The sequence below is a fragment of the Haliotis rufescens genome, unplaced genomic scaffold (assembly GCF_023055435.1).
Source record: "Haliotis rufescens isolate VD_foot unplaced genomic scaffold, xgHalRufe1.0.p SCAF_7, whole genome shotgun sequence".
Taxonomy (NCBI): domain Eukaryota; kingdom Metazoa; phylum Mollusca; class Gastropoda; order Lepetellida; family Haliotidae; genus Haliotis; species Haliotis rufescens.
The window spans coordinates 29,276,531-29,304,340 of record NW_025964361.1 but is presented as its reverse complement, the minus strand read 5'-3'; the positions used below and the strand labels follow the sequence as shown (position 1 = coordinate 29,304,340).

General features: G+C 38.0%; 1 protein-coding gene across 3 annotated transcripts in view; it reads left to right on the top strand.

The window, feature by feature from the left end:
• The window catches only part of LOC124124195 (ATP-binding cassette sub-family C member 4-like), a 74,958-nt gene that overhangs the window by 12,322 nt on the left and 34,826 nt on the right, over positions 1-27,810 (top strand). The window contains exons 1-2 of one of the 3 annotated variants that reach the window (XM_046487311.2): positions 16-144; positions 1,774-1,955. In XM_046487311.2, coding sequence (XP_046343267.2) covers positions 1,819-1,955 — 137 coding nt within the window. In that variant the 5' untranslated portion in view covers positions 16-144; positions 1,774-1,818. Of the gene's footprint in view, positions 1-15; positions 145-1,773; positions 1,956-9,423; positions 9,705-27,810 lie in introns of those variants that run through there. The other 2 variants (XM_046487310.2, XM_046487312.2) reach the window with 2 other exon arrangements.

Sequence of the window (27,810 nt, the reverse complement as noted above, 5' to 3'; positions counted from 1 at the left end):
ATATAAGGTTTGGTCCGGAAAACTGCTTCACTCGTCAATTACGGAATAAAGCGAAAAGACACGGTCGCTGCACGATCAACACGTGCAGAAGTGTGCTGATTGTTAAACCAGATCGTGCAAATCAGGACTCTGCGGATCAATAAGGTATTTTTTGTCACTATCATTGTCATATAGTGTTTGATGATGGTTGCGAAGATGCAAAAAGAAAACCCACGCTTACGAAGTTGTCAGTTGTTTGGAATATGTTATCTGGGAAGTTGCCTCCTCAAGGACGTACGATTGGTGAGTGTTGAAGCCCTTTCAGAAGGTGGTGATGTTTTGTATTAGTGCCAATATTGACAGCAGACATTTCCGTGGTCACCACAAAACTTAAAAAGTTCAGGGATCAATGTGGCTCAATGTGGCTCAATGTGGATCAGATGGTTACATATTATAATGTGTGACTTGACTTCCTGTGTGTCGTCAATAGATGCTCATGATGTTGACCACTGGTTCAGCTGCCCTACACTATATTTTCAGATAGCAGTAGTGGTAGTATCATAACGTAAATAGTCATAGGGCCAGTTTACATATATACAACTCAAAAGAAGTTAAAGAACACCTGATTCTTTCATATGATTATAGTTGATCTGTTATGACATGTCAGATTAACTATGGTCATATGAAAGAATCAGGTGTTCCTTAACATCTTTTGAGTAGTATATATTAGTCCACTGGCTTGTATGTAGTCTGTCTCCCAGATCCTTGAGAATTTATTAAAAAGGAGTCCAACTAAAGTCTAGATTTGGCAAGTCTGAAATTAACCATCCTGGGCTCCATTTGGATTTTATTATTTTATTTTGTAGGTACATATTTTTAGATGAGATAGCTTTGTTTCTGTGACTATATGTCAGGCTACCAATGTCCAGATTTGCGTTGATATGATTTCTGGTTTGGGATGTGAGGCACAGTACCATGTAACTAATAAAAGTAACCAACAAACTCTCTGTGACTAAGTGTTAGTATGGCTTGCATGAAGTAAAACATTTTCACCCTAATTCATGTTGAATTTAATTTACCATCCTTAAAATTAAACCCTGGTGTTTCGCCAAGGTGGTCAATATCTAGGACTGTGACTATGGGTTGTCCTTCCATGAAGCTGACATTTTATTTATGTGAAGTTCTGCTCAAAGTGATCACAAAAGAAAGTCATCCCGGTTCACACGGATTGTTTCTAGGTTTGTCAGCACCGTACTATGCTTATGGGTTTCACCAAAGTGGGAAACGGTTTGAGATTTCGGTCTTTCCTCCTACATCAAGCTGACACGTCGTGATATAACTGGAATATTGTTAAAAGCGGTGTTAAACCTCACTCACTCACTCACTCACTCACTCACTCACTCATGTGAAATAAGTTGAAATAATTGTGTTGTTAGATTGATAACCAAACATGACAATTCTTTGATGTAAAAAAATATTCAATATACAATGTTTCTAAAGGTCATAATATACCTGTTGTAATAAAATGAAATCAGATAAGCAAAGTGCAGCTTTACAAACATTAAGGTCACCTTTTACGTCAACAATTTGTCACAATTTCCTTTCCACCCAGGCAAAACTTCATAAAATGCAGCTGAATGGCAATTTGGCTAACAAATAAAATACCACATTGGAATTATAAGCAACACCCCAACCCATCCCATTGTAAAACGTTGCATGTCTATTCAGAGACATGTGTTCTGAGAAGAAAAAGACATTTCTCAGTTTGGCTAAATGCATTTTTTGTCATTCCAGAAGTTCCCATCTGTGTGTGGAATCACTTGACATCAGGATATTGTAATGAGCCTAGTGAGGTGTCACGATGAGGTTAATGAGTGTATGGACGCCTCTCAAACAATGATGGGCAAGTCAGTATCAACCAATCAGAAACGCTGTAACATCCAAGGCCTTGGACAGGCAACAGGTCTGTCAGCATGGTGAGTGGGGTTCAAGAAGGGGGTCGGTAAAATTACATTTTTTTTCTTTAAGTCTACCAGACCAACAGAATATTTGTAGAATGTGTTTGCTAAATTTATGTTATACTCATTATTAAAGCTAGTATTGTTTGTTTGTTGTTTAGCCTGACCACCCGATCCCGTTAGTCCCCTCTTACTATAAGCATAGCAGCCTTTTACGGCAAGCATGGGTTGCTGTAGACCTATTCTACCCTGGATCTTCACGGGTCAAAACAAGTATTGAATAGACCTCATCTAATTATGATGTTACCCAAAGTGTTGAGTGTAACAACTTTCCATATTTTCACATATTCTTTGCAGTGATTCTCAGTGGTGATTGGTTAGTAGAAGTATGGATGTCCCATTGCTCCATTGTTGAGAACAATACATGACATCATTCATTGTACAGGTCACCATGGATACCTTTAAAACTGCCGATTCAGCGTTAAGCAAAGATTGTTTGCTCGCTCACTCACACACTCACTCACTCACTCACTCACTGTACAGGAAGTAAACAGCTGATTATCTTACATTGACATCACAATAGGTAGGTTTCCTTGTAGGGTTGACATTTCATACAGTTTTCTTTGTTTCTCTGTTTGCTCATTGTCTCTGTTTGCGAACACCTGGTGTCATCACTGATTTTCAGTGATCCATTCACGTTATTTTTCACCACTATTTTGACTTTTTGACAATGGAATCTGTTTTGGCGGATAATTGAGACTCCAGGTTAGAATAGGTCTTCAGCAACCCATCCATGCCGAAAAAAAGGCAACTATTCTTGTCATAAGAGGATTGAGTGGTTAGACTTGGTGACTGGGTAGATGCATGTTATTCTATCCCAATTGCATAGATTGATGCTCATGATGTCAATCACTGGATTGTCTGGTCTCAGTTATGTACAGATCGTCGTCATATAGCTGGAATATTGCTGAGTGTGGCGTTAAACAACAAAGAAAGAAAAAGAAAGTATAGTAATGTTTTATTGTGATGAATTTATTTATGCAGATTTTCATTAACTTAAGATTGTCAAAACCACAAAGTCTCATACTTCAAATCTTGATGGTTCTCTCAAAATGGTCTTATCCATGCTTTGTCTGAAATAGTGTGCTCTAAGTGATTAATTAAAGAAGTCGTCCATCAAGGCACCCCATGCAGAGCCCCAAAGTGTTGTTTACTAAGAGAGATGTTGAACCTCTTTAGCTAAACACTTAGTACAAAGATGTCCTGGATCCAAACAACACAATGCCTGGAGCCACACTCATCTGCCACATGGGTCACTACTGTCCAGGGCTGGCTGTTGACCCCCTCGACCTGGGGAGGGGGACACCTGGCAAGGGGTTACTGGTGGTTAAATACACACTGTACCTACCACAAGTAAAGAGGACAATAAGGAATAGAATTATCCAAGTGTTGACAGTTATTTGGAATATATTTATATATTTTTTCGTAAAACATATGACAATTGATATGGTAACATCATAATTATGAAAATCATAAAAATGAAATTTTACCCCCAAAGAAGAACAAATTAGTTTATGAAATATTTGATGAAGATACTGAGATAGACACCGGATAAATAAGTCAAGCACTGTTCCTACTATATATTTTCATATTTCCTGACGTGTTTCAACTTACAGGGCTCTTGTTTTGTGCAAATAAATGATCGGACAATATTGGGAAACTTTGGGGAATAGTATGGATTACATTTGTGAAAAAATTGGGATGTAGGTCAAAATAAAATGATAAGTAAAGTGTTCTCAACAGGATTTTAGGTGCTTTGATATTTAATTGGTTTGATACATGGAAATAGAAAAAAGTCTAGTGTCTCTGGTTCTTGTCCTAAACAGTAACTTTGGCTTGACACTACAGGTTAAAAATACTGTATTGTTTCTGTATTGTATTGAAAATGGGCTGAAGACTGTTTCATATCAGCATTTCTTTCAATGCGATATACAAAATGTAGTTTGAAATAAATCATATTGTCAAAATGATTTTTAATGTTGACGGGACAAATTAATATTTTTTTAATTCTGCAGGGGGGGGTAGGGTACAGGGGGTGTTAACGTTCTGCGTCATACAAGAAATCATACTAACACCAGGTCGCTCTTACAGGGTTTTACGCGATGCATAACTGTGTGTCCAGTACGCACAAACATAGAGAATGTATGCAGAAAAGAATATACAGCGTCCCAAAGGACGCACAATAACATTCATTGTAACTACACCTCGTCAAGAGCAGTTATGGGTGTCTGTTATTTCAACCATCAATCATGACCACTGTCCACATGATCAGTGACTCATGCCAGTCTAAATTAATTATCAACACGTACAGTGCACTACACCATTTCATTACTTTACAGGACCCTCATACAAGGACCCTTAACATGTATTATTGGGGTCTCTGGACTCCCTCTTTTGTACGTCAAGGTAAAACCCTCCGCTTCTCTTAACACACACAAACAGTATAAAGACAATTGGTGTCATCTCAACAAAAGTGGTCCAGATGTTGATCTGTTGTCTAATGAAGATCACACAGCCTCCTGAGTCAATGATAATGAGCCTACTGTCTGGACTCCTTTGATTACAAAGCCCTCTAAACAATGGCGTGGCACCAGATATGCCTTCATCTTTGTTACAGTCACCGACTCAGATACTTGACCTTGAGGGATGAAATTGATTTTCGCTTCACATTTTTCAGAGAGATTGTGTGCTCTGGTTGGGAAATATTTAACACAGTTAAATTGTGTTGAATTTATTTCTTGCTTCACGAATTGTATCTTTCTGATTGAATGGTTAACAGTGTTTATACTTCACATACTCATGGTGCTACAGTATTATTACCCCGGTCAATGGATCAGTGTACACTCGATTTTCATTCTCTGCTCCCTGGGGAGTATACAAGTTATTTTGGAAGGGGAATTCATCGGTTGTAACCACTACTATGATTGGTCTGATTTACTGAGATATTCCAATGGGATGTATGCTTCTTAAGTTTATGAACCAGGCAATGTTAACATGAATCTAGAACAAAATTCATGTGTGATTTGCAGTAAGGCATTTATTTTTTGTGAAACATTAAATCTACATGGACTGTCCAAATAAGGACAATAAAAAATGCTGACATTTTTCTGCTAAACAGCCGGGCAGGTCACCTATCTCAACTGTCCCGCTACAGGATAGCAGGCGGCAGTTAGTTCAGACACAGATTGTAGTAGTAGTAGTAGTTGTTGTTGTAGGAGTAGTAGCAGTGGTAGTTGTTGTAGTAATTATTGTTGTTTGTTTGTTTGTAGTTTAATGCCACAAAAAGCTTTATTCCAGTCTGTAAGCAATCAAATCAGGATCAGACAATCCAGTGATTGATATTGTGAGCAACAATCCATAGAGTTGGGGTATGCTTTCAACCAAGTCTACCCAATCCTAGTCTCGGCCTGACAACCCAATTAGGTCGCCTCTTATGATCTGCTTGGGTAGTGGTAGTAGTAAGATTGCAATTTTTTTAAAGAACCTTAATAACCCAAAACATTTCACTTTGTTATGATCATATACAATTTATGTCTTCCTCGTCTTAGAAAAAGACAGTAAAAGTTTATCAAACTTTCTCTTCTTGGATTTACTCTGCACTTGAAGACAGGAAACCTCCCCTACCCATCACTTCCTATGATGGTGCCTGAAACCGCCACACCAAGGTGACGTTACAGAGCAAAACCAGCTTTCCACAAAACGTAGAACTTGGCGTGATTGGTTGCAGAGTCTGTGAGTGTATCTGTGATCTTTACCTTCTGTGACAGTCTAGTCCTCACAGTCATCTTCTCCGCCTAACATCAAAGTGGCCTAAATCCACTTCCGTAGCCATGTCGCCCAGCAGTAATTGCATGTTACCCACACACTGCCTGCTTCCTTAATCTGGCAGGGGAGAAATTGTTGAGTTGTGTAACTTGCCGACATGTCATCGAGATTGGGTTGCGATGTTGTTAAGTGTTAGCTTAGATGTCTTACAAGTTGAGTCTTTTGTTTGCAGTTTAGATGTGTGATTTGGTTGGGTTTTTGTTATGGTGATTAAAGAATTTGAGAAATTCTCCATGTGCGATATTTGGTTTGGCTTAATATTTTTGGTGGTTCCTATTCCAATGTCCTCAGGGGGCACGGGTGGCCCAGTCATCTAAGGCGCTGCGATTCGCTGTGCAGAGTTGCGTCCCTTGGGCACACCAGAAACCTATGATTGTGGGTTCGAATTATGTTTCTAGGTTTGTCAGCCCCTTACCCGTGCTTGTGGGTTTCACCGAAGTGGTAAACGTCTGAGACCTGCATCACTTCGGGCTTTCCTCCCACATTAAGCTGATACGCCGTGATATGACTGGAATACTGTTAAAAGCGGCGTTAAACCCAACTCACTCACTCACTCACTCACTCCAATGTCCTCAAGGCGCAAGGGGTGACTTGTATTTGTACCCAGTGGTTAACCTACTGAGCCTAAGACCAATGTTTACTTCACCATACTGGTAAAATGTGGAGAGCCAAATGTTTATGTCCCCAGTCGTGATATGACTGCTATATTGCTAAATTAGACATTAAACCATTTTGACTTGGTGACATTAAATGGGAACAATTCAACATTGGGCTCCCCTCGATTCAATTGTGGGGGAGACATTAAACCATTTTGACTTAGTGACATTAAATGGAAACAATTCAACATTGGGCTCCCCTGGATTTAAAGGTGGGCTAGATATTAAACCATTTTGACTTAGTGACATTAAATGGGAACAATTCAACATTGGGCTCCCCTGGATTCAAAGGTGGGCTAGACATTAAACCATTTTGACTTAGTGACATTAAACGGGAACAATTCAACATTGGGCTCCCCTCGATTCAATTGTGGGGGAGACATTAAACCATTTTGACTTAGTGACATTAAATGGGTACAATTCAACATTGGGCTCCCCTGGATTCAAAGGTGGGCTAGTTGGATCTATTTCGTATCATGTCTTCTCATGTCTTTGTTTTACATTCCATCAATGCAGGTTTACTGGCTTTGACTTGTCCATCATTTCCTATGTTTGAAGATAGTTTGATTACACCCATAGACATTTTTTTAATTTCTTGTTTTATGAATCTGTCAACCATACTTTTTACAAATGGGGAATAAGAATTATATTTCCTGTTGTTTCTCCCACTGACATATGTTAAATATTTCACTGAAAGAAAAGAAAAAGTGGGTCATGGGTCATTGTCAAGGTCAGTAATGTACTGATACAAAGTGAGTGAGTGAGTGAGTGTGATGATTACTACCTTTGCTTACTGGTTCTTGAAAGTTTTGCTTTAATAGTTGTATAACTTGTTATGTTTTTTTATGTTTTTATACCCTGTATTGTTTTGAAGTTTCATCTTTATTGTGATGGCTGACCCTATGTTTTTGAGAACAGAATTCGTAAAGCAAGTATGAAATGAAGGCGTAGTATCCCTCCACTTGGCCATAAGAATGTATTTTACTTTCCCTACATATTGGCTGGACTATCGAGTCTAAGCATAGTCCAATCAAACTTGTGCAATGAAATAGACTTTCAGCTCATATATAACCAGTTAACTGCTGTGAAGATTTCAGTTGGTTGCAGGATTTGCAGAGCATGTGTACATACTATAAACTGGGCGTGAACAGATGTTTTCCAAATCTTTTCATGATTTTAATCAAGGTGCGCAAATGATTTGATGTATTTCGCGAGGTATGACCCATGTTCTGACAAAAAAGACCTCGATAATGATCAGATCCTCTTGACTGGGTGCCGCCATTTTTTTTTTAAGGAAATGCAAGTAATATGAGAGAGGTGGAATCTGATTGGTCGATAGGAGGGACAGAAGGGACATAACCTGTAATAGTCACTGGTGGCGCTACATCCAAGCCAAGAAATTCCAGCGTAGTTCGGCAAGGTTGAAAACTGAACTTTTACAGTCACTTAAATCCCATGCCAAGGGAAGATGATTTTCGTAAATTCTGAGAAATAGGGAATTATGAAAATTTAAATTGGGAAATTTTACTGTCATTTGCAACAGACTTGAGGCCGAATTTTAGCCTCTGAGCAGGTCCAGACAAATCACTGACGCTATACCCTTGTCTTGAAATGAACAAATATATATGGTCAAGTTACTTATTTTTTCACTTTTGGTGTGTGGGGGGCGGGGGGGGGGGGGGGGGGGGGGGGGGGGATGGGGATGTGTGTGAGTGGATGTAAATTTAGAACATTTAAACAAGATTTAATTTTGTAATAAGCTGCAGCTCAAGATGCTCTCTAATCTTCATAATTCACCAAGAAAATCATTAACTTTTCTGATCCCCCTGAACAATGTCCTTTGCTTAAAGTAATGTTATCAAAGTCAAGTACAGCTTCCGGAGCACGCTTATGTTAAGTGTAACATTTTCCTGTCGACTACTTCTTACACTGCAATGTGCTGAACTCAAGATATGGCTAGAATTTCATAATATCAAAATAAACTACTTCAGAATATGTGTAAATTAATTTTTAGTTGAAGTATATTCCTGATATTTGTATACAATAGATCTGGGTGGTGAGTGGTGATAGTTTGAGGGTAAAAGGAAAATTTCCTTCGTAACTTAAAACTGGTAAATATTGTTGCTGTAATAAGACTTATATAATATATCTGCATGCATGTCAGATTTATTTTCTTTTTAAGGTTTCTTTATGATTTTTATTTTTTCAAATGTATATAAACTTGTTGTATTTGTTTTCTTAAAAATGTTTGAGTTTGTTTTTGATTAAAAAAGTTAATATTTAGGTAAAGAAAAGGAAATCTTTTGTACGATTCATTTCTAAAATTTCAAACATTCCATTGAAAAATAAAAGTTGTTGTCAGTGTTGAATTCTTTTGGAAATGTAAAGCACTTATATATACCACACAATAGTGTTTGCATGAAGATAGCCAGCTGACTCCTCTCATAAGGAAAATTGTTTTAGTATATATTATGGATATTTCTTTTTTAAAAGAAACAAACTTTCTTTTATAAATGTTTGTCTTAGTTTGAAATCTTCAGACAGATTATAGGAAACTTTTTCAGATAATTAGATAATCTTGAAAAACGTAGGTGAGGACAGCATATTGACACATGCTCAGAACAAAACAAATATACTCTCTCTTCAGTATAACACCAAAATTGGGACGAAAATTTAAAATTTAAACAGCCTCCACTTCCCCAAATTTAAATATTTACTCAGATCTCTGTATGTGAGAACATGGATTATTTTACTGAAATCCCTAATTTATTTTTTCAAATATTTATCCCGAAGATGAATTTGTTAAAATGAAGTTTTGAGTTACACTGCGTTGTGCAGCTGTGAGAGGGAAGGCCACATCATTGTACACGCACAACCAGGCTTAGGGCACAGTCGGATGCGAGGATTTGGGTGTTTAGCAAGGTGTTTGTCTTTACCAGCGTAACACAAGTCCTCGGCGCAAATGTCTGCTTGACGAGCCAGCAGGGCAGATGGAAGCTACGATGATCGCTGTCGTTGAGTCACATTTTGTCAGATTTGTATGTGTGACCGGTTGCGGAAGCTGATGTGTAGGTCTTGGTCATCATCCAACATCGGTCAAATGACAAAAAGTAGTTGAGTGGTTACAAGGGACTTGATTGACCACTTGACTGCCTGGTTGACCAGTGGATGGGATATAACAGCCGTAACGTCTCCAAGTTGGATAGCAGGACAAACAGATGCACAGGTACTTAGATCTTGCATTTCTCCTTGGGAATAACACAAGTTATGGCATGGATAACTGGGAGAGACATGTATTATAAAATTTTAGGTTTGACGAGTTTAAGGATACTTAATTTGATGGAGATAATTATTTTCTTGAGATAATATTGACTCGTAAGGTTGTAATTTGTTGTTCCATGTCATGGTTTGTATACATAACAAATTTGTTGTCTACTATATAGTTCGATAATACATATAAATCTTTACTATTCAATTTAATTATTTTGCTTATCTATATCCAGCCTGATTGAGATAAAATATATGAAACTTATAAAACAGCTTTTCCAACACAACCTGCAATTCAAGAGATTTCATAGAAATAAAAATCATGAATAATGTTTCTTGATGATAACTAGGTGTCTTGACTATTAAGCTGCTCAGTTCCTTGTATTTGTTGTGTACTTTGCTGGAGCCATGTGTCATACTGTTTCTTCCGCATGTCATTTTATGTAATCACTGCATTCTATGTGTCTTGAACGCCCATACTGTTCACACTACTCATGATGGTGTGACATTCTGAGTGAAAATCTGCATATTTGGGGGTGCTTGGTAACTCTTTTAAGTCAAGAATTAAGAGTCATATACTTTAGAAAAATGGCGAAAGACATGTTGAGATAAGATTGTTTACTTTTGTGTAAGTTTGATGGAAATATTGAATGATAGAGATTATGCCGAATATGGAAAAGAGAAACGGTTATCTTGAGTGATCAAGTTAATTAATTTCTTTCAGTTGTAAACTTCTTGAAATAATTGTTGAAATAATTGTTTGTTTAGATGGATGATCAATAAAACAACAAAAATTTCATGAATCATATTTCTGAATTGTTTGATAGGCATTACTTAGAAGTTGATGGATGACAAAGCAGACACAATTTATGGATAACAACCTCTTTAATTTATGGTAAAGGCGACGTTTCGGTAGAGATTCTTATACCGTTGTCAAGCATCGGTATAAAGATCTTTAATTACTCAGAGGTGCAGATAAGCTGCGTATCTGCGTGAAATACGCATCAGAAATGCAGAAATACGCAGTAAAATAAAATCCAAGCGTATCAAATACGCAACGAACATTACAGATACACTACAAAAATAAAACTTGTGCTTATCATCAAAATATTGTGAAGTAACCCTGCGTATTCGATTAGCAAATCAGCAACTTATTTTGAAATTATAAACGGGTATTCCATCAACCTTGCCAAACTCCACGATGACAGTTACATCATGATCATTTGCCATCACAATTTCTTGTGGAAGTATCGTGGTAGTTTTGAGTCCTATAAAGCTCTCGAACCCACACGACACCAATTTGCAGGGACTAGATGAATAGTGTTTTTAAATATTTAACTTAAATACCCACATGTGTAAAAACTAGTGGGTAACAGAAATTTGAATACCCAGATAGAATTACTGATACCCAATGATTTTAAAAAGCATGGGTAAAATACCCACAACACGGAAAGCTTATCTGGAGCTCTGTTACTGTAAAGGCGATGTTTCGGAATAGATTCATATACCGTTGTGAAGCAAGACTTGCTTGAAATATGACTTGCTTGACAGCAGTAGAAGAATCTATAACAAAAGGTTACCTTTACCGTATTTAAAGAAGTTGTTAACCATAAATTGTGTCTACTTTCTCAATCATATTCCTAGGAGATTTTTTAACATGACTCCTTTATTCAAATATTTCACATTAATAGACAATGTAGATTATTTAATGACTGAAACCCTCATAAACCCTGGATTATGATATTGGCACCTTTTTCATTGTAATCTACACATAACTGTTTATGTGTTGGTTTCCAAAAGTTGAATCTGAAAAACAAGCTGATATAAAGAGTGAATTTACTTACATATTTACTTACTTGTTATATATGTACAGATGTGTAACTAGTTGTGTATCATCTCCATTCATATTATGAAAGTAACTATAACGAGGTTACATAACGTACCAGGGTACAGGTGGCACTGACCCTAATTTGGGACTTTCAACACAAGCAGTTAAACAAATATTCCTTAGGACAGGTCAAATCTTCAGGAAGCAGCTGTTGAGAGTAGTGGTCGTTGGACAGTTGTGTTCTTAATCAGTCTGTAACATTAAGAATGTGATTTTGAAAATTTCCAGAACATAGATGTGTTTAAATTGAATGCCTTCAAAACAGTGTACAGAGAATGCTTGAGGTATTACAGAAAACATATATCCTACTTGATAAAATAACCAGCTGCTAAGGGTTATGTATTTATGTTCAAGTACAGTATGCAAGTTTTCATTGTCAGCTCATTATTTTCAGGAAGTGCTTAGAATAGATATTGGATTTGTAATTATTATTGTTTAACTGTTGTTTAAAGTACAATGTTGATGAAGTGTTTAATTATGTTTTTGAAAGACATTTAGAAGTGATACACATCAGGAAGAGAATTTATGGATGTCAATTTCTTTATTATGAGGAACACAACGTTCCGGAGTATATACTCACTCCTTCATCAGGTTTCCTTATGTGTTACATGTAACTGCAATATTCTAGAATCATAAAGAGATGATGTGAGAAAACACATTCTACATTCTTCATCACTAACTTTAGGTAAAGTAGCCGGTAGTAAAATGTGTTTATCATATCTGGACATTTGAAAGAAGCAGGTGTTATTACCAAAGTGATATTTCCCTGTGAAATAGGTTTACAAATCAGCAGACCATATAGCAGGGAAAAGCATCAAAATGACAACCAAATAGCACTTTTCTTCATTTCCGTTCTACGAAAGTATTTGCTTACCACAAAAATAAGATTGCATCCAAGATGTTAATCTGAAAAACTGATGAAACTGGCGTCATGAACATTGCAAATATTGTGACATTTGAAGATAATATTTTGGAAACAAATAGAAAATCTGAAAGTTTTTTATATTTTTCCCCAATCTTCCTTGACAAATACATAAATATATGTATACAAAAACTTTCAGCACGGAAATTATTCAAGTCATATTTTGTTTTGTTTGTTTGTTGTTTAACGCCCCACCCAGCGATATGACGGCTCATGTTTTGTAATGAATGTGACATGATGCATTAAACATGTCCATACAAAGTTGCCTTGGACTTCTTGAAGATAATAATTTAGAGTCAAGTCTTGTTAATCTGACACTCATGAATCTGACAATCGGCTTTATCCAACACTAATGATGGGGACAGATTAAATCAGTGCTATTTAGTACCCGTTAATCCTTCAGTCTCACACATTGACTCTGACACACCTAATTTGCAGCAAATTGTTGAAATCACTCATTAATCAGTCTGGTTAATCCGACAGTGATCAGCGTACTCTGTGGTCATCTGCCCGTGAGTACACAGCCCCGAACGTTGATACTACTTAATTTCATTAACCTGACATAATCATATGCAACCAACCATGTCAGATTAACGGGACTTGACTGTACCTTTTTTTAGCATGGATTCTTTCTAAAAAACAAACCTAACTTGTATAGTAAAACCATTGTTGAGACCAAGGTCTTTTGTGGCTATACCAAGAGACTCTGGACACGTGAAGATTCCGGGGTAGAATAGGTCTTCAGCAACCCATGCTTGCCGTTAGAGGAGACTATGCTTGTCGTAAAAGGTGACTAACGAGATCGGGTGGTCAGGCTCGCTGACTTGGTTGATACATGTCATCGATCCCAATTGCGTGGATTGATGCTCATGATGTCAATCACTGGATTGTCTGGTCCAGACTCGATTATTTTACAGACCGCCGTTATGTAGCTGGAATACTGCTGAGTGCGGCGTTAAACAACAAACAAACAAACAAACAAACCATGAGACTCTACAATCTAGACGGTTATGAATATACTGGTGTATTTGCTGCTGTGAGGGTTCAATGTCAAAAAAGTATGCACACATCTCATGCTTTTCAGAACTGATTAAATTGAGGATTGGGTGACCTTGATGCATGACCTGGTTCAGACAGAGTGTCAGTGAACCCTGTTGTGTGGATTATTGCTCATTCTATCAACCACTGATTTGTCTGGCCAAGATTTGATTTCCTACAGGCTGATATAGCCAGTCTACTGCACTCTCTTATTGAGTTTTATTTGTAGCTACCATTTCAGACTTTGTTGCATGCTTAAGGCCACAGGGATACGAAGAGGCACATAGGGACATGAGTGATGGTTAGATCGCGTGGGGTATGGCCTTGTGGGTAAAGCGTCACTCCAAAAGCATGGGTTTGATTCTGACATGGGTACAGCGTGTGACACCCTCTGTGTGTGTCTTGACCCATGAAATCTGGGTTAGAATAGGTCTTCAGGGAACCCATGCTTGTCATAAAAGGCGACTATGCTTGTTGTAAAGGGCGATTATGCTTGTTGTAAAGGGCGACTATGCTTGTTGTAAGAGGCGACTATGCTTGTTGTAAGGGGAGACTATGCTTGTTGTAAGGGGCGACTATACTTGTTGTAAGGGGCGACTATGCTTGTTGTAAGAGGCAACTAAGGAGATCAGGTGGTCAGACTCGGGATTTGGTTGATGCATGTCATATTATTCCAACTGCGTGGATCGATGCTCATGATGTAAATCACTGGATTATCTTGTCTATATTGCTGAGTGCGCGTTAAACAACAAACAAATCCTGATGGTTATGGTCATCCAATCAGCAGTTTATGAATAATTACACCTATATCCCAGTCTGTATCACAATCACATCTGTATATATCAATAGAACAGCCATAAAGAAAAAACAAAAAACCCTTTCCATATTCAGAAGAAATCTCTGCTAAATGCAGAGAAAATTGTACAATTCCGACTCCGATTCATGAGCATGTGTTTATGAATCACTATCAAATAGTTTTTCGCAAAAAGGTGAGCATATCCTGCCCCACCTGTGGCAAAGCTATTTCACAGTTATCTCACCTTTGCCTCTAAAGACAAGGCAAACCATGGGTTGAGCTACAATCATAGCTGACGAAATCATACACAAGATGACATAGGTTTTGTTTGTTTGTTGTTTAAGGCCGCACTCAGCAATATTCCAGCTATATGAGGGCCAGTCTGTACATAATTAAGTGTGGACCAGACAATCCAGTGATTGATCTACGCAATTGGGATACAATGACATGCATCAACCAAGTCAGCGAGTCTGACCACCCGATCACGTTAGTCGCCTCTTACCGCAAGCATTGTTGACTTTTACGTCAAGCAAGGGTTGCTGAAGACCTATTCTACCCGAATCATCACGGCTCAGATGACATAGAATTATCATCCAGTTTTCAGCTGAGTTAATCATATTATGTACACAGGCTACTGGGATCGTTTTAGCCAGGGAGGGTGCACTGGTGGCCCAGTCGTCTGGAGTTCCGCGATTTGCTGTGCAAAGTTGCATCCCTTGGGCACGCCAGAAACCTATGATTGTGGGTTTGAATCCCGGTTCACCCCGATTATGTTTCTAGGTTTGTCAGCACCATACCCGTGCTCGTGGGTTTCACCGAAGTGGTAAACGTCTGAAACCTGCATCACTTCGGGCTTTCTTCCCACATTAAGCTGACACGCAGCGATATGACTGGAATACTGTTAAAAGCGGTGTTAAACACAACTCACTCACTCACTGACTTTAGCCAGGGAAATCATGACGGTGATTGAATCCATTGAATGATCGCCAACTTGTATTCGCAAGAAACAAATAGTTATTAAAAAATTGGCAAAGAATTTAAACAAGATCAAGTAACAGAACTAATGTTAGAACACTGGGTACAATGGCTTTGTGTGGAGACAGAAGGCCACTTGATACGGTAGTTTAGACACAATATCAGATTTAGAACACATAGAAATTTTCTTTGAGGCAATTTTCAGTTTGAGTGATTTCCCAGTTGTGTTTGGAAATTTGGCAGCCATGATGTTCTATTTTCACTGTGATAAAACAAGGGCTGTTTGATATGTGATTAATGTGGTAACTGATTGCTGCCTTGAATTGTCTATGAATTAGATGCAGGTTTTATCATCACAAATAAATAGTTTGAGGGAGATACGGTCAACATAAGGACACACCAATGTATGTTCTTGATTTACAGATGAGCCAACTCTACATCTTTGCAAAACGACAAGTATTATACTGCTGCCAACACAAATATGTTGCAATGAGGGAGACTTTGTTTTAGCTTGGGTCCAGGTGCTGCACGTCTGTTTGGGTGGGGGGTTAGGATCAGGGCTACTCACAGTCGCACGCACGCATGCACTCGCACACGCGAACACGCAAAAACAACGCACGCGCACACGCACACACACACACACGCAAAATAACCTTTAAACCGCTACATACTTCAACCATCCATAGTCTTTAGATAATATACTACCAAAAAAAAAGTTTAGACCACCCAATTCTTTAATATTACTGTAGTTAATTTATCATGCCATGGCAGATTAACTTTAGTAATATGAAAGCATCGGGTGGTCCTTATGTTTTTTGGTGTAGTATATATAGAACAATGATTATCTGGCCCTAGTCAATGTTATGAAGTGAATCCGTATTAGACACAGACAATCTGTGACACCTCTCAACTGAATATACTGTTGTTGCAATCTCATTGATGTCAGGTCTTTTACTTGATACGAGACCTGCATAGGTCATCTCTGGCGAGCTTTCTGGTCAGCAAATCGCTGTCAAGGCTTCTAACTTCTTGGTACGAATGAGTGAAGCGTTCAGACAAGCGTATCTGATTTCTGTATCTCGAAAACCAATATTAATGGCGAGTTCCAAATGCAAAATTATTTGTTGATATTTTATACATCCTGCTGTTTCTTAGCTCCATGAGGGTGGTGGGGTAGCCTAGTGGTTGTGTTCGCTTGTCATGGGGAAGGCCTGGGTTCGATTCCCCACATGGGTCCAATGTGTGAAGCCTATTTTTGGTATGCCCTGACGTGATATTGCTGGAATTTTGCTAAAAGCATTGTAAAACCATACTCAATCAATCAATTAATCAATCTTAACCCCATGGCATTTCAAGGTGAACTGTCTAGGGTATATCTGTTGTCTATAGGTTTTCTTTTGCTTTCCGTCAGATTGAAATTTTCAATTTAAGGTGATAAAGAAATATAGCCGAATCATTTTAGAAAACTGACATCTGATTTGCTGAAGAACACATCCTTAATTTAGTTTGGGCGGTCAAAGGTTGTTCTGGGTTCACCTTATGCGACCTTCTATTGAGGTGTTTATCTGGATCTATCTGTTATTAATTGGGGGATGCAATGCATGATGATAGGATCTCTGACTGTTGAAATATGACACCCTCCACTTGATAGCAAAGAACACCTGTCATGTCAGTCCTCAATTCTCAGAAAATTATGCTCTTATGTTGTATGTAATATGATGTAGAGGCTGATATTTTGTGTACAGTTCAACCCTCATAGAAGTAATCTCCATATATAGGTAACATATTTTGTGAATAACAAATTTTGAAAAATGTGGATTTAATTATTTTGTCAAAAAGACAATAGAGTTCTTAAGATAACAATGAAAAAATTTGTATGACCATATTTAACAATCTTCTAATCTTGTAATTAATTAAAAGTCAATTTAAAAATGTGGAATACAAACAATTGAAAAAGCTGTTTGGATCAGTTAGAAGATTTGATTTGTTGCAGGTGAATATTTGCTTGTTCGACCGGTATATCGTCTCAGCCCGGGTCTTTAAACCAAACACAGAGAAAAGTAAAGTTTAACACTGGCACAGCCCTAAAAGATTGATTTCTTGCATTGTTTGTTGACAAAGCTTACTGAGTAAAGAGAGAAAACAAGGAATGGCAGAAGTAGGTCTGCTTCAAGGAGATGATTAGAGTCTGCGTATTTGTTGTTTGATGACATGAATAAGGACAATTGAATTTAACCGTTTTCATTAATAGGATGAGGTAGGATAAGGGATCTTTTGGCCTTCTAACAATGTCATTTTTAAAGGTTTTGGTAAAATATTTTCATTAAAATGTGACATGTTTTTCGTTCTTAGACTTCATGTTTATGATTTGATCAAGTACAAATCCAAGGCACCCGTGAAGATCCGGGTTAGAACAGGTCTTCAGCAACCCATGCTTGCCATAAAAGGCGACTATGTTTGTCGTAAGAGGCAACTAGTGGGACCGGGTAGGTGGTCAGGCTCGCTGACTTGGTTGATGCATATCATTGTATCCCAATTGCGTGGATCGATGCTCATGATGTTAATCACTGGACTGTGTGGTCCAGACTCGATTATTTACAGACCGCCATCATATAGCAGGAATATCGCTGAGTGAGGCGTAAAACAACAAACAAACAAAACAAATCCAAGTCTTAACAACAATACAAAAAAGGCTGAATTCTATAACTAGGTCTTAAGTATGATCAAGTTTGTGACCACGGATTAATATGTAGCCATATGTTTGTATGGTATTTACCTATAGATGCCCAAAAGAATTGGAGACCACCTCTGCGGATTTGTGGTAGAGCATCCGCCCGGAGAGCGGAAGGTTCAGGGTTCGATCCCCGGCTGCGTCATACCAAAAGACGTTAAAAGATGGTACTTGTTGTTACCCTGTCTAGCGCTCGGCATTAAGGGGCTAAAACAAGGACTGGTCGGCTCGGAGTCAGTATACTGTGTCTGAGTGGGGTATTCATGTTAAACTGCGGCATGGTATCTCAGTGAGCTAGCACTATAAATCGGCATCAGTCGTGGGTTTCACCGAAGTGGTAAATGTCTGAGACCTGCATCACTTTGGGCTTTCCTCCCACATTAATCTGACACGCCGTGATATAACTGGAATACTGTTAAAAGCAGCGTTTAACCCAACTCACTCACTCACTAAACCCCATTTCACCACCTCACCTCCAAAAGAATTGGCTTCTGTCAAAGATGTATCATGTTCAAGTATTACTAATCTCCCTCTGATACCTGTTGTAAGTCAACTCATCAATTATTGACAGGCACAGACTACTGGTAATCAACATTCATGTGAACATATTTGAAAACTTTCATCACCATCCTTAAATGATTTGCTCTTCTATTCGGTTCTGCAGATTTTGTGGGCCAAAAAGAATGTCAAACCTTGTTTTTGTCCACAATGTATGGTAAATATGTGCCTTTTGGGATGACTTTGATCTTGTATGCAGAGCCCACTTATTTTTTGTGATTGAAATAATGTTTAAACTTAATTTTAATCAATGTACGTTTTGTAGTGTCTGAAAGGTGGTTGTTTTCAGTTTGCTAATCCATAAAATAAACATGTGTGTTGAAGGTTTGAAGATTTGTGTCAACACACAAGCTTTTCCATATTGTTGACATGCAAGGTTTTCCACATTGTTGTCGTGCAAGGTTTTCCATATTGTCAACATGCAAGGTTTTCCATATTGTCAACATACAAGGTTTTCCATATTGTCAACATACAAGGTTTTCCATATTGTCAACATGCAAGGTTTTCCATATTGTCAACATGCAAGGTTTTCCATATTGTCAACATGCAAGGTTTTCCATATTGTCAACATGCAAGGTTTTCCATATTGTCAACATACAAGGCTTTCCATATTGTCAACATACAAGGTTTTCCATATTGTCAACACACAAGCTTTTCCACATTGTTGACATGCAAGGTTTTCCATATTGTCAACACACAAGCTTTTCCACATTGTTGACATGCAAGGTTTTCCATATTGTCAACATGCAAGGTTTTCCATATTGTCAACATGCAAGGCTTTCCATATTGTCAACATACAAGGCTTTCCATATTGTCAATAGCAAGGTTTTCCATATTGTCAACATACAAGGCTTTCCATGTTGTCAATAGCAAGGTTTTCCATATTGTCAACATACAAGGCTTTCCATATTGTCAACATACAAGGTTTTCCATATTGTCAACATGCAAGGTTTTCCATATTGTCAACATGCAAGATTTTCCATATTGTCAACATGCAAGGTTTTCCATATTGTCAACATGCAAGGTTTTCCATATTGTCAACATGCAAGGTTTTCCATATTGTCAACATACAAGGTTTTCCATATTGTCAACATGCAAGGTTTTCCATATTGTCAACATGCAAGGTTTTCCATATTGTCAACATACAAGGTTTTCCATATTGTCAACATGCAAGGTTTTCCATATTGTCAACATACAAGGTTTTCCATATTGTCAACATACAAGGCTTTTCATATTGTCAACATACAATTAAGGCTTTCCATATTGTCAGCCTAAATGTCAAGAGTTGAAGTGATGTCCCCTAAAGCATTGAAACTAAGGGTTTTACAATAAAGAAACCCATAATATGTTTGCGTATTTATTATCAATCAAAGCAATGAATTTGTTTACCTTTCGGAAATTTAGGACAGGTTCATCAGTGAAACATAAAATGAATTGGCTTGGTGTTATGTTAGGAGAAACAGGGCAGATCTCTTGGACAAGGAAGAAGGGAGCTGTTGCCTTGTATCCTTACTGGGCCCCAATCTGTGATCAAATTTGACTAAGTTTAGAGTCATTTTGTGTTCATGACACCTTTTTTTAAAAAAGCTGTTTATATAAAGGTGTTTTCTACCCTGTAATCATTGCATCATGGCTGAACCAGCTAGGCAATGTGTTGGGTGACTCAATACAAACGTTAGTTGTTCCAGCTTTGGCATCACTTACTGGCTTAAGTTTTTACTGTTACTGTCCCAGCTAAGCCGTGTTACATCAGCAGTCACTGTGAATAGATTCACAGGATAAGCCCGGTATCCAGCCCTTGGTGTGTCCCGGCAAACACAGACAAGTCCTTCACACTCTGTAGAATGTTGTGTTCTGAACTTCTTACTTTCTGTAGGGGCGGTCGGGTAGCCTAGTGGTTAAAGCGTTCGCTCATCACGCCGAAGACCCGGGTTCGATTCCCGACATGGGTACAATGTGTGAAGCCCATTTCTGGTGATTCCCGCCGTGATATTGCTGGAATATTGCTAAAAGCGGCGTAAAACCATACTCACTCACACACACTTACTTTCTGTAAGATATTTCTATTTTTGCTCAAAACATCCTAATTAGTGTTATTTGTCATTTGTTTATTGAAAATATGTCTTATATGACGGATTAAAATTAGTCTTTTAGTGTTGAAAGTGGTTTAATTGATTGGACAGAACTGTAAGAACTTGAGTTTGTTGTCAAGGGACATATTGTCTTGTCTTCAGGGGTGGTTGCATAGCCAAGCAGTTGAATTGTTTGATTGTCAAGTTCCGGGGTTCAGTTCCCAAAGTGGTACAGTGAGTTGGGGCATTCTTGGTGTCCCATGTCCAATGTGGATGAAGTATTGCCAAAGACATTCAGTCAGTCACTTGTTTTTAACAAGGATGGGACTTTGTACAAAGAATTTCAGTTAAAGTGGTTTGTTAATAACAATGTATTGTATGAATGTAGATATTTGCTTGCTGGTTGTAGACAAGTTTCTACTATGCAGCATGTTTGATGCAGGAAAATGGATGTTTAAATTTGGTCTGTGGTGACTCCTTCATTAATGAGAATGACCCGACAAATCTGTAATAATTATGTAGGTCAAATGGTTCATTTATAATTTGAAGACACCCATATGTAGGCTCAGTTTGGTTTTCTTATATGGTCATGTTTGAAAGTAAGGGAATACATTCCGGTTACATTATAGATGAGCGAAGGTCTTGGTAGATTTGATGTTACAATTTGAGATGCTTGAAATGTTTTTGCTGTTCAGAGTTGCACATTCTTCGCATGCAAGGATCCTATGATTGTGTGTTTGAATCGCAGATGAAGTTTGTCTGCATCATAACTGTACTTATATGTGTTTCACGAAGTGGTAGATGTCTACGGCCAGTATAACTTACGGCCTTCCTTCCACATTCGTCACTCACTCACTCACTCACTCACTCACTCACTCACTCACTCACTCACGTGACTTTAGTAGCCTAGTGGGTAAAGTGTTTGCTTGTCACACCACAGACCCGTGTTTGGATCTCACATGGAAACAGTATGTAAAGCCAGATCTTTGTGTCCTTGGCCATGACAGTGTGGGAATATTCCCAGAAGTAGTGTGAAACACACTCTCCACCATGCCAGTTATAGAACAAAGAATGAGAAGGAAGTATAGTGTATGTGCTACAATCTGTGTTGTGATAGTTCAAGGGCGTGTACAACTGGCTAACAATGACAGGTGTGTCCAGTGACATGACGGCCATGCCCGTCTCCACTCACTTCCTGAAACTGACATCGTCTACTTGCTGACCCGTCACTGGACCTGATGGCTGAGTGTCCCGAGGCATGTCATACACTGTCTGGCCACCTGTTTAGCATCTGTCATAGGACATTGCTGAACTTCGTCTCCTTCATGTGCTACCTTTGAACTAGGTTGTGTAAACTTGATGGAATCTGGGAAATCTTGGTGGACTTCTTTGACCGAAATATATTGTATGTACTGATCATGAATTAGATGTTTATTAACTAAAATTTCCACTCTTCACCTCTTTGTATTATGTTGTTTTGAATTATGTGTACAATTATTTCAGGAAGTGATGAAGAATTTGGGTATGAGGTTAGATGCAGGGTGACTGCAGTGGTCATGGCAATAGTTTAAAACTTGTGAAATACTATTACCACAGGTTGACTACTACTGCAAAACTATTGCAATAATATAAAAGTATCTGCACATTAACCAAGGTGGTGGGGTAGCTTAGTGGGTAAAGCGTTCTCTCATCACACTGCAGACCTGGGTTCGATTCTCCACATGGGTACAATGTGTGAAGCCCATTTTGGGTATGTCATGTAGTGATTTTGCTGGAATATTGCTAAAAAGCATGTAAAACGATACTCACCTGGCCTGGGTTTCCTGCTTATTTGGAGCGATGTTAGAGCATGGTAAATCTACAGATAGCTTGGTGTAAGGAAAGTAGTTCTAAGTTTTGTTGCATATGAAGTTCTGAACATACCCTGAATGATATGATCCCATATGGGATATAAACAATTTTACTAGAAATGTTCATTATCAAATGTTAGTAATTTCATTACCTTTAATAAAACAAGCTATCTTCCCAGCTAACAATTTCACGTTGTGACAACGTTGTGATAACGTTTCGTTTACGTTGTAACGTTGGGGATATTACGTCCATATAACGTTATTCTGTTGACTCCCATTTATGTTGTCACAACGTCATGGCCTAACGTTGTGTTATGTCATATTCACGTTGTCACAACATTGTGATAATGTTGTATTTTACGTTGCGGGAACGTTGTATGTTTACGTTGTGGTAACGTTGTATTTTACGTTGTGGTAATGTTGTATTTTACGTTGTGGCAATGTTATAATATTGCGTCCCTACAACGTGTACTACCATGGATGTTGTCACAACGACGTGAACTGACGTTACCAATCCACAACCTTACCACAATGTTGTGACAACGTCGTGTGTTAGCTGGGTTGTCATCAATATATTGATGAGTCCATAAACAACAGCAGTTTTTCAACAGTTTAATAAGCTATTAAAAAACAAATTCTTAGTAATTAACTAAAAAACTCTGAAAACAGTAAACATAATATTTTTAATCAAAAGTGATTTTCTGATTGAAATGGTACAAGTGACATTGTGATATTCTGTACAAAGCTTTCTCCAAACACTGACTAATCAAAGGTTACGCACAACGTTCCCAAATTCAGTCAGCCTCAGTAGAAGTGTAGTATTTGTGTAAGTCAGCGAGTGCGACATTACATAAGTAGCGATGTGTGTGTAGCCTGTGTGTCAGGTCTCTCGCCATGACTAGTTGGGGTCTCGCACTGCACACAAACGTCAGCGTCCGATTTACTTAGTTCGTAAGACCACAGCACTGTCCTCCACTCCAGCTGCCTGCCTACGTTTGACAAATACCCATATTTAAAGATACTACTGGCCTGCTTCAGTGTTTGGCCTTCATTTGTTCACTTGAAAAACTGTCATTACGTGTAGACCTGTTTGTTTTTTGTCTTGATGTAATGTTGGCGACAAACTGACATTGGGTCAAAGTTAGTGGGTGGTTTTCCTTCAATATGTTTTCATTAAGATCTTTATTTGATTTGAAAAATAAATAATTTGTGGAGCCAACTCCCATAGTTAGAATTGTTTTTATTTGGCAAAAGATTGTTGTCGAAGGATTTGTTTTTCTTCATCAAGTAGTGACATGTTTTTAGAAGAGAAGTTTGTTATTAAAGTTTAGATTGGTCTGAAAAGGACAGCACAGGATTAAATGACTTCATATGAAGACAGATGGTTGGGCTGGCTGTCCTGGGGTGTCATCATACTCCAACAGTGTCAGTTGATCCTGACTAGTGGTTGGTTTATCTGCTCCAGACTCAATAAGGGTATAAACATACAATGTAAAGCTGAAAAACCAAAACAAACATACCTTTCAAGGCATCTGTGAACATTAAGGCAGCTCTGGGCAGTCAAGAATCTTGACTAAATCTTGATAAAGATCTACCAAAATACATATAAACATGTCTCAGTAGGATTACAAATTTGTTTGTTTGTTTGTTTGTTTGTTGTTTAAACAACGACTAATGGGATCGGGTGGTCAGGCTTGCTGACTTGGTTGATGCATGTCATCGTATCCCAATTGTGTAGATCAATGCTCATGATGTCAATCACTGGATTGTCTGGTCCAGACTTGATTATTTACAGACTGTCATATAGCTGGAATATTCCTGATTGTTGCATTAAACAACAAACAAACAAACAACACTTCTTGCCTCTGCAGTACTGTCTGCTGTAACAAGTGATACAGAAATATAAATGTGAATTCAAAAATAGATGCGTACATTGAGTCTCCCAAACAACATAAACAACTCAAAAGTAGCTGAAGAACAACCAGTTTGTTCATATGACTATAGTTGATCTGTCATGGCTTGCGGGCATTGCAGTACTCATGTGGCCTTACAATTGTGGGTGTTCTTTAACTTGTTTTGATGAGTATATGTCACATTACTGCGACAAGGCCTCATTTCTCGTGTAACATGTTTCAAGTGTAGTTCTCGATATAATTATTAAGAAAAGTCTCCGTTATGAACATTGGTTTGTATTTTAGAAAGTTTTATGAATTCCTTGGCCTTTGTTTAGTGTGGCTTCAAAACAAGAGGTGAAATTCATGATGCGATGCCTCCAATGCTATTCATTCTGTAATCGATGGTGAGCACAGCATGGGTATTGCAACAGCGGATTATTTTTGAACAGCGCTGTTTGTTTGGTTTGATTTGTCATGGCTTAGAGGCGCGAGAATGAATTGTGGCCTTTCTCTAATATTTATATTCCGGGAAATGTAAATTTATCCAATGCGGGTCTCCCTTGAAGAACACTTGTAATCGGTATCTGCAGAATTTATAAATACTTTGGAACCTCCGTAACTGGAAGCCTGAAATTTTGGGACAACAGTGTTGAGTCTCCCAGGAAATTTCCAATTTTGTTTTTAATTTCAGATCTATTTTTTCAGTTAATATTTTTAGTTAAGATGCTGTAAATCAACATTTTCACCTAGCTGTTAATGTTTGGGAGAAATATTCACATGTTCAGTTTTCTCCAGCTTTGAGGATATGACAGTCTTCTTGACTTCAATCCAAATGATGTCAAACATCAAACATGAAACTGAAGTTTTGGAGCCTGGTGTTTCCAAGTAGTACCTAAGTGATAGATATCTTTGCTTCGTATAATCTGATGTAGGGATACTTCTTTGTCACATATCCTTAACCCATATGAAATTGAGACAATTTTGAAAGAATTGTATTGGGTTTCCAAAACATTTGGGAAATAGCTAACAAACACATTAAAAACAGTCAAAGTCTGCATAACAAGGAGGTCATAGGCCAAATATAAAAAAATTGAAAAGGAAATTGGTGGCCATCTTTGATATTCTGTGGTTAACATTTTTTCTTCTTAATCAGCCCCTGGTGACCATGCATATTCCATACTTTGTATCATAATTTGAACAATAATATCTGTTGTCCTGTCCAAACAATTCAGTGACAAAAAAACACAGCTGGTGTCATTTTTTGTGTTTCTTTGTTAGCTGTGTTATGCTGCATTCAGCAATATTCCACCTACATCATGATGGCTGTTAAATAACTAAGTCTGAGACAGATAAACCAGTGGTTGATGGAATGAGCAAAAATCAATGTCATTGGGGTACAATGACACACGAGAGCCAAGCCAAAGCACCTGACCATCTGATCCAAACTAGTCAGTCCTTACACCCAGCATGATGCTACCTGTTCTGACTTTGAGCCCCCTCAGGGCTGTAGGCTTGTGTCCAGTGCATTGCTTAAAGTGTACAGTACTCACTCAAAATATTTTAAGTCACTCTATCACTTTACGTAATGTCTATCTGTGTTTATTGCCATTTCTGTGAAATTTTATTTTTTGTGGTTTCTCTGCACCAAGGTCTATAATTCCTTGACCTTTGCAATTTATAGTCAGTAACCTTAGTGAGTGAGTGACTATGGTTTTACGCCGCTTTTAGCAGTATTCCAGCAATATCACGGCGGGGGACACCAGAAATGGGCTTCACACATTGTACCCATGTCGGGAATCGAATCCGGGTCTTCGGCGTGACGAGCGAACGCTTTAACCACTAGGCTACCCGACCGCCCCGTCAGTAACCTTAAGAGTAAATGTTAAGTAGGTCACTTGTACTTGTCCCGTTTAATGAAAACTATTTGGATAAAATACAATATTTAAAAATAAGTATTGTTCCAATTTGATAGTATGTTAAATTTATTTTGTTACTTCAAGGAAAAAGAAAACAAATTTGTCTGGTCTCAGAAATGAAAAACGTTTACAGAGTGCTGTGTTTCATTGAATGTTTCATTGCTGTATAGAACACTACAGAGGTCAGTGATTCATATGATGTTATAGACAGCATGTTGGTTGAAGGCTTGACACCTCTGTGGTGCAGTTTCCCATTTCACCTTAAAGACTTAAATAAATACTTGGTTCATAGATACTTTGGAATGTGCACACTCAAATACGACTTTCGAGACACTATTGAATACAGGCGTCAGCTGTGAGGTTATCTAGTGCCATGCAAGACATGACCAAGTCATTACCTCAGAGAACATAGAAAAAGCTAGCCTAGGTAAGTCTCGCTTGTAAGTCGCAGGCAAACTAGAAAAAGCAGCGTCACACAGCGTTTAGCTCCTCCAAGTTTCTGGTAATGTCGTGTTGATCTTAGGAGACCGTTTGACGTGAGATTTTTCTCAAATCCTCCGTCGCTTCAAAGATCTGCTTCATATTTAAACAGCAGCACGTGGTTGGAGGATTATGAAGGCTGCTCTATGTTCTGTGTTGTTTAATACCGACTCACTGGAAATTACCAAAGACAATGAGATATTTGAATTTCAAGGTGACAGCAGAATTCCTGCATGTTTAAATTGTACAGTTGGAGAATGTGATGTGATTGTTTAACATGGAAACCTAAAACAGTCTTGTGACATACATGTGATAAATATTTGTGCTAATTTGAAACTTTAAGTATAAGAAAAGTTTACTTAAAGTATAAAGCGAAGAAAGTCAGGCTTTAGAGTCGTTGAAACAAATACAAAAACAATCAAACCTATGTTGTGGTGTTGGCAAATAAAAAATACGGAAATGTGCATTAAGTCAAGATTTTAGAACTGAATAGGCTTATGTACAAGAGTACAACATTACAGATGTGATAAGACAAGAGTTTGTCTTGTACAATAATAGATAGTTTTACTTTGAGTGAAAATAGAATCAAAATATTTCTTTGACATCTTTAAAGTTTGTTTGTCAAGTGTGAGTGGCCTGTGTTGACTTCAATACAAATGGCCGTCTGACAGGTCACACTGTTTGCTGAGAAATCTGGGGTCGTTAGTTTTCACAAGGAGTTGAATAAATGTCAAATATTTTATCTAATACAGCTTTCTGTCCATTGTACAACTCTATTATCATGGCTGAGTCCTTTGCCCAGGCATTGTCCAACCACACACTTCGACCACTTTGATACTGAGGCTCTCTATGGGGTGGTTTGTGGACGTCTATTTTAATAAATGGAACCTTCAATATGATATGATAAATAATATGTGTATATCTTATTGAACCAAAGTTTACAT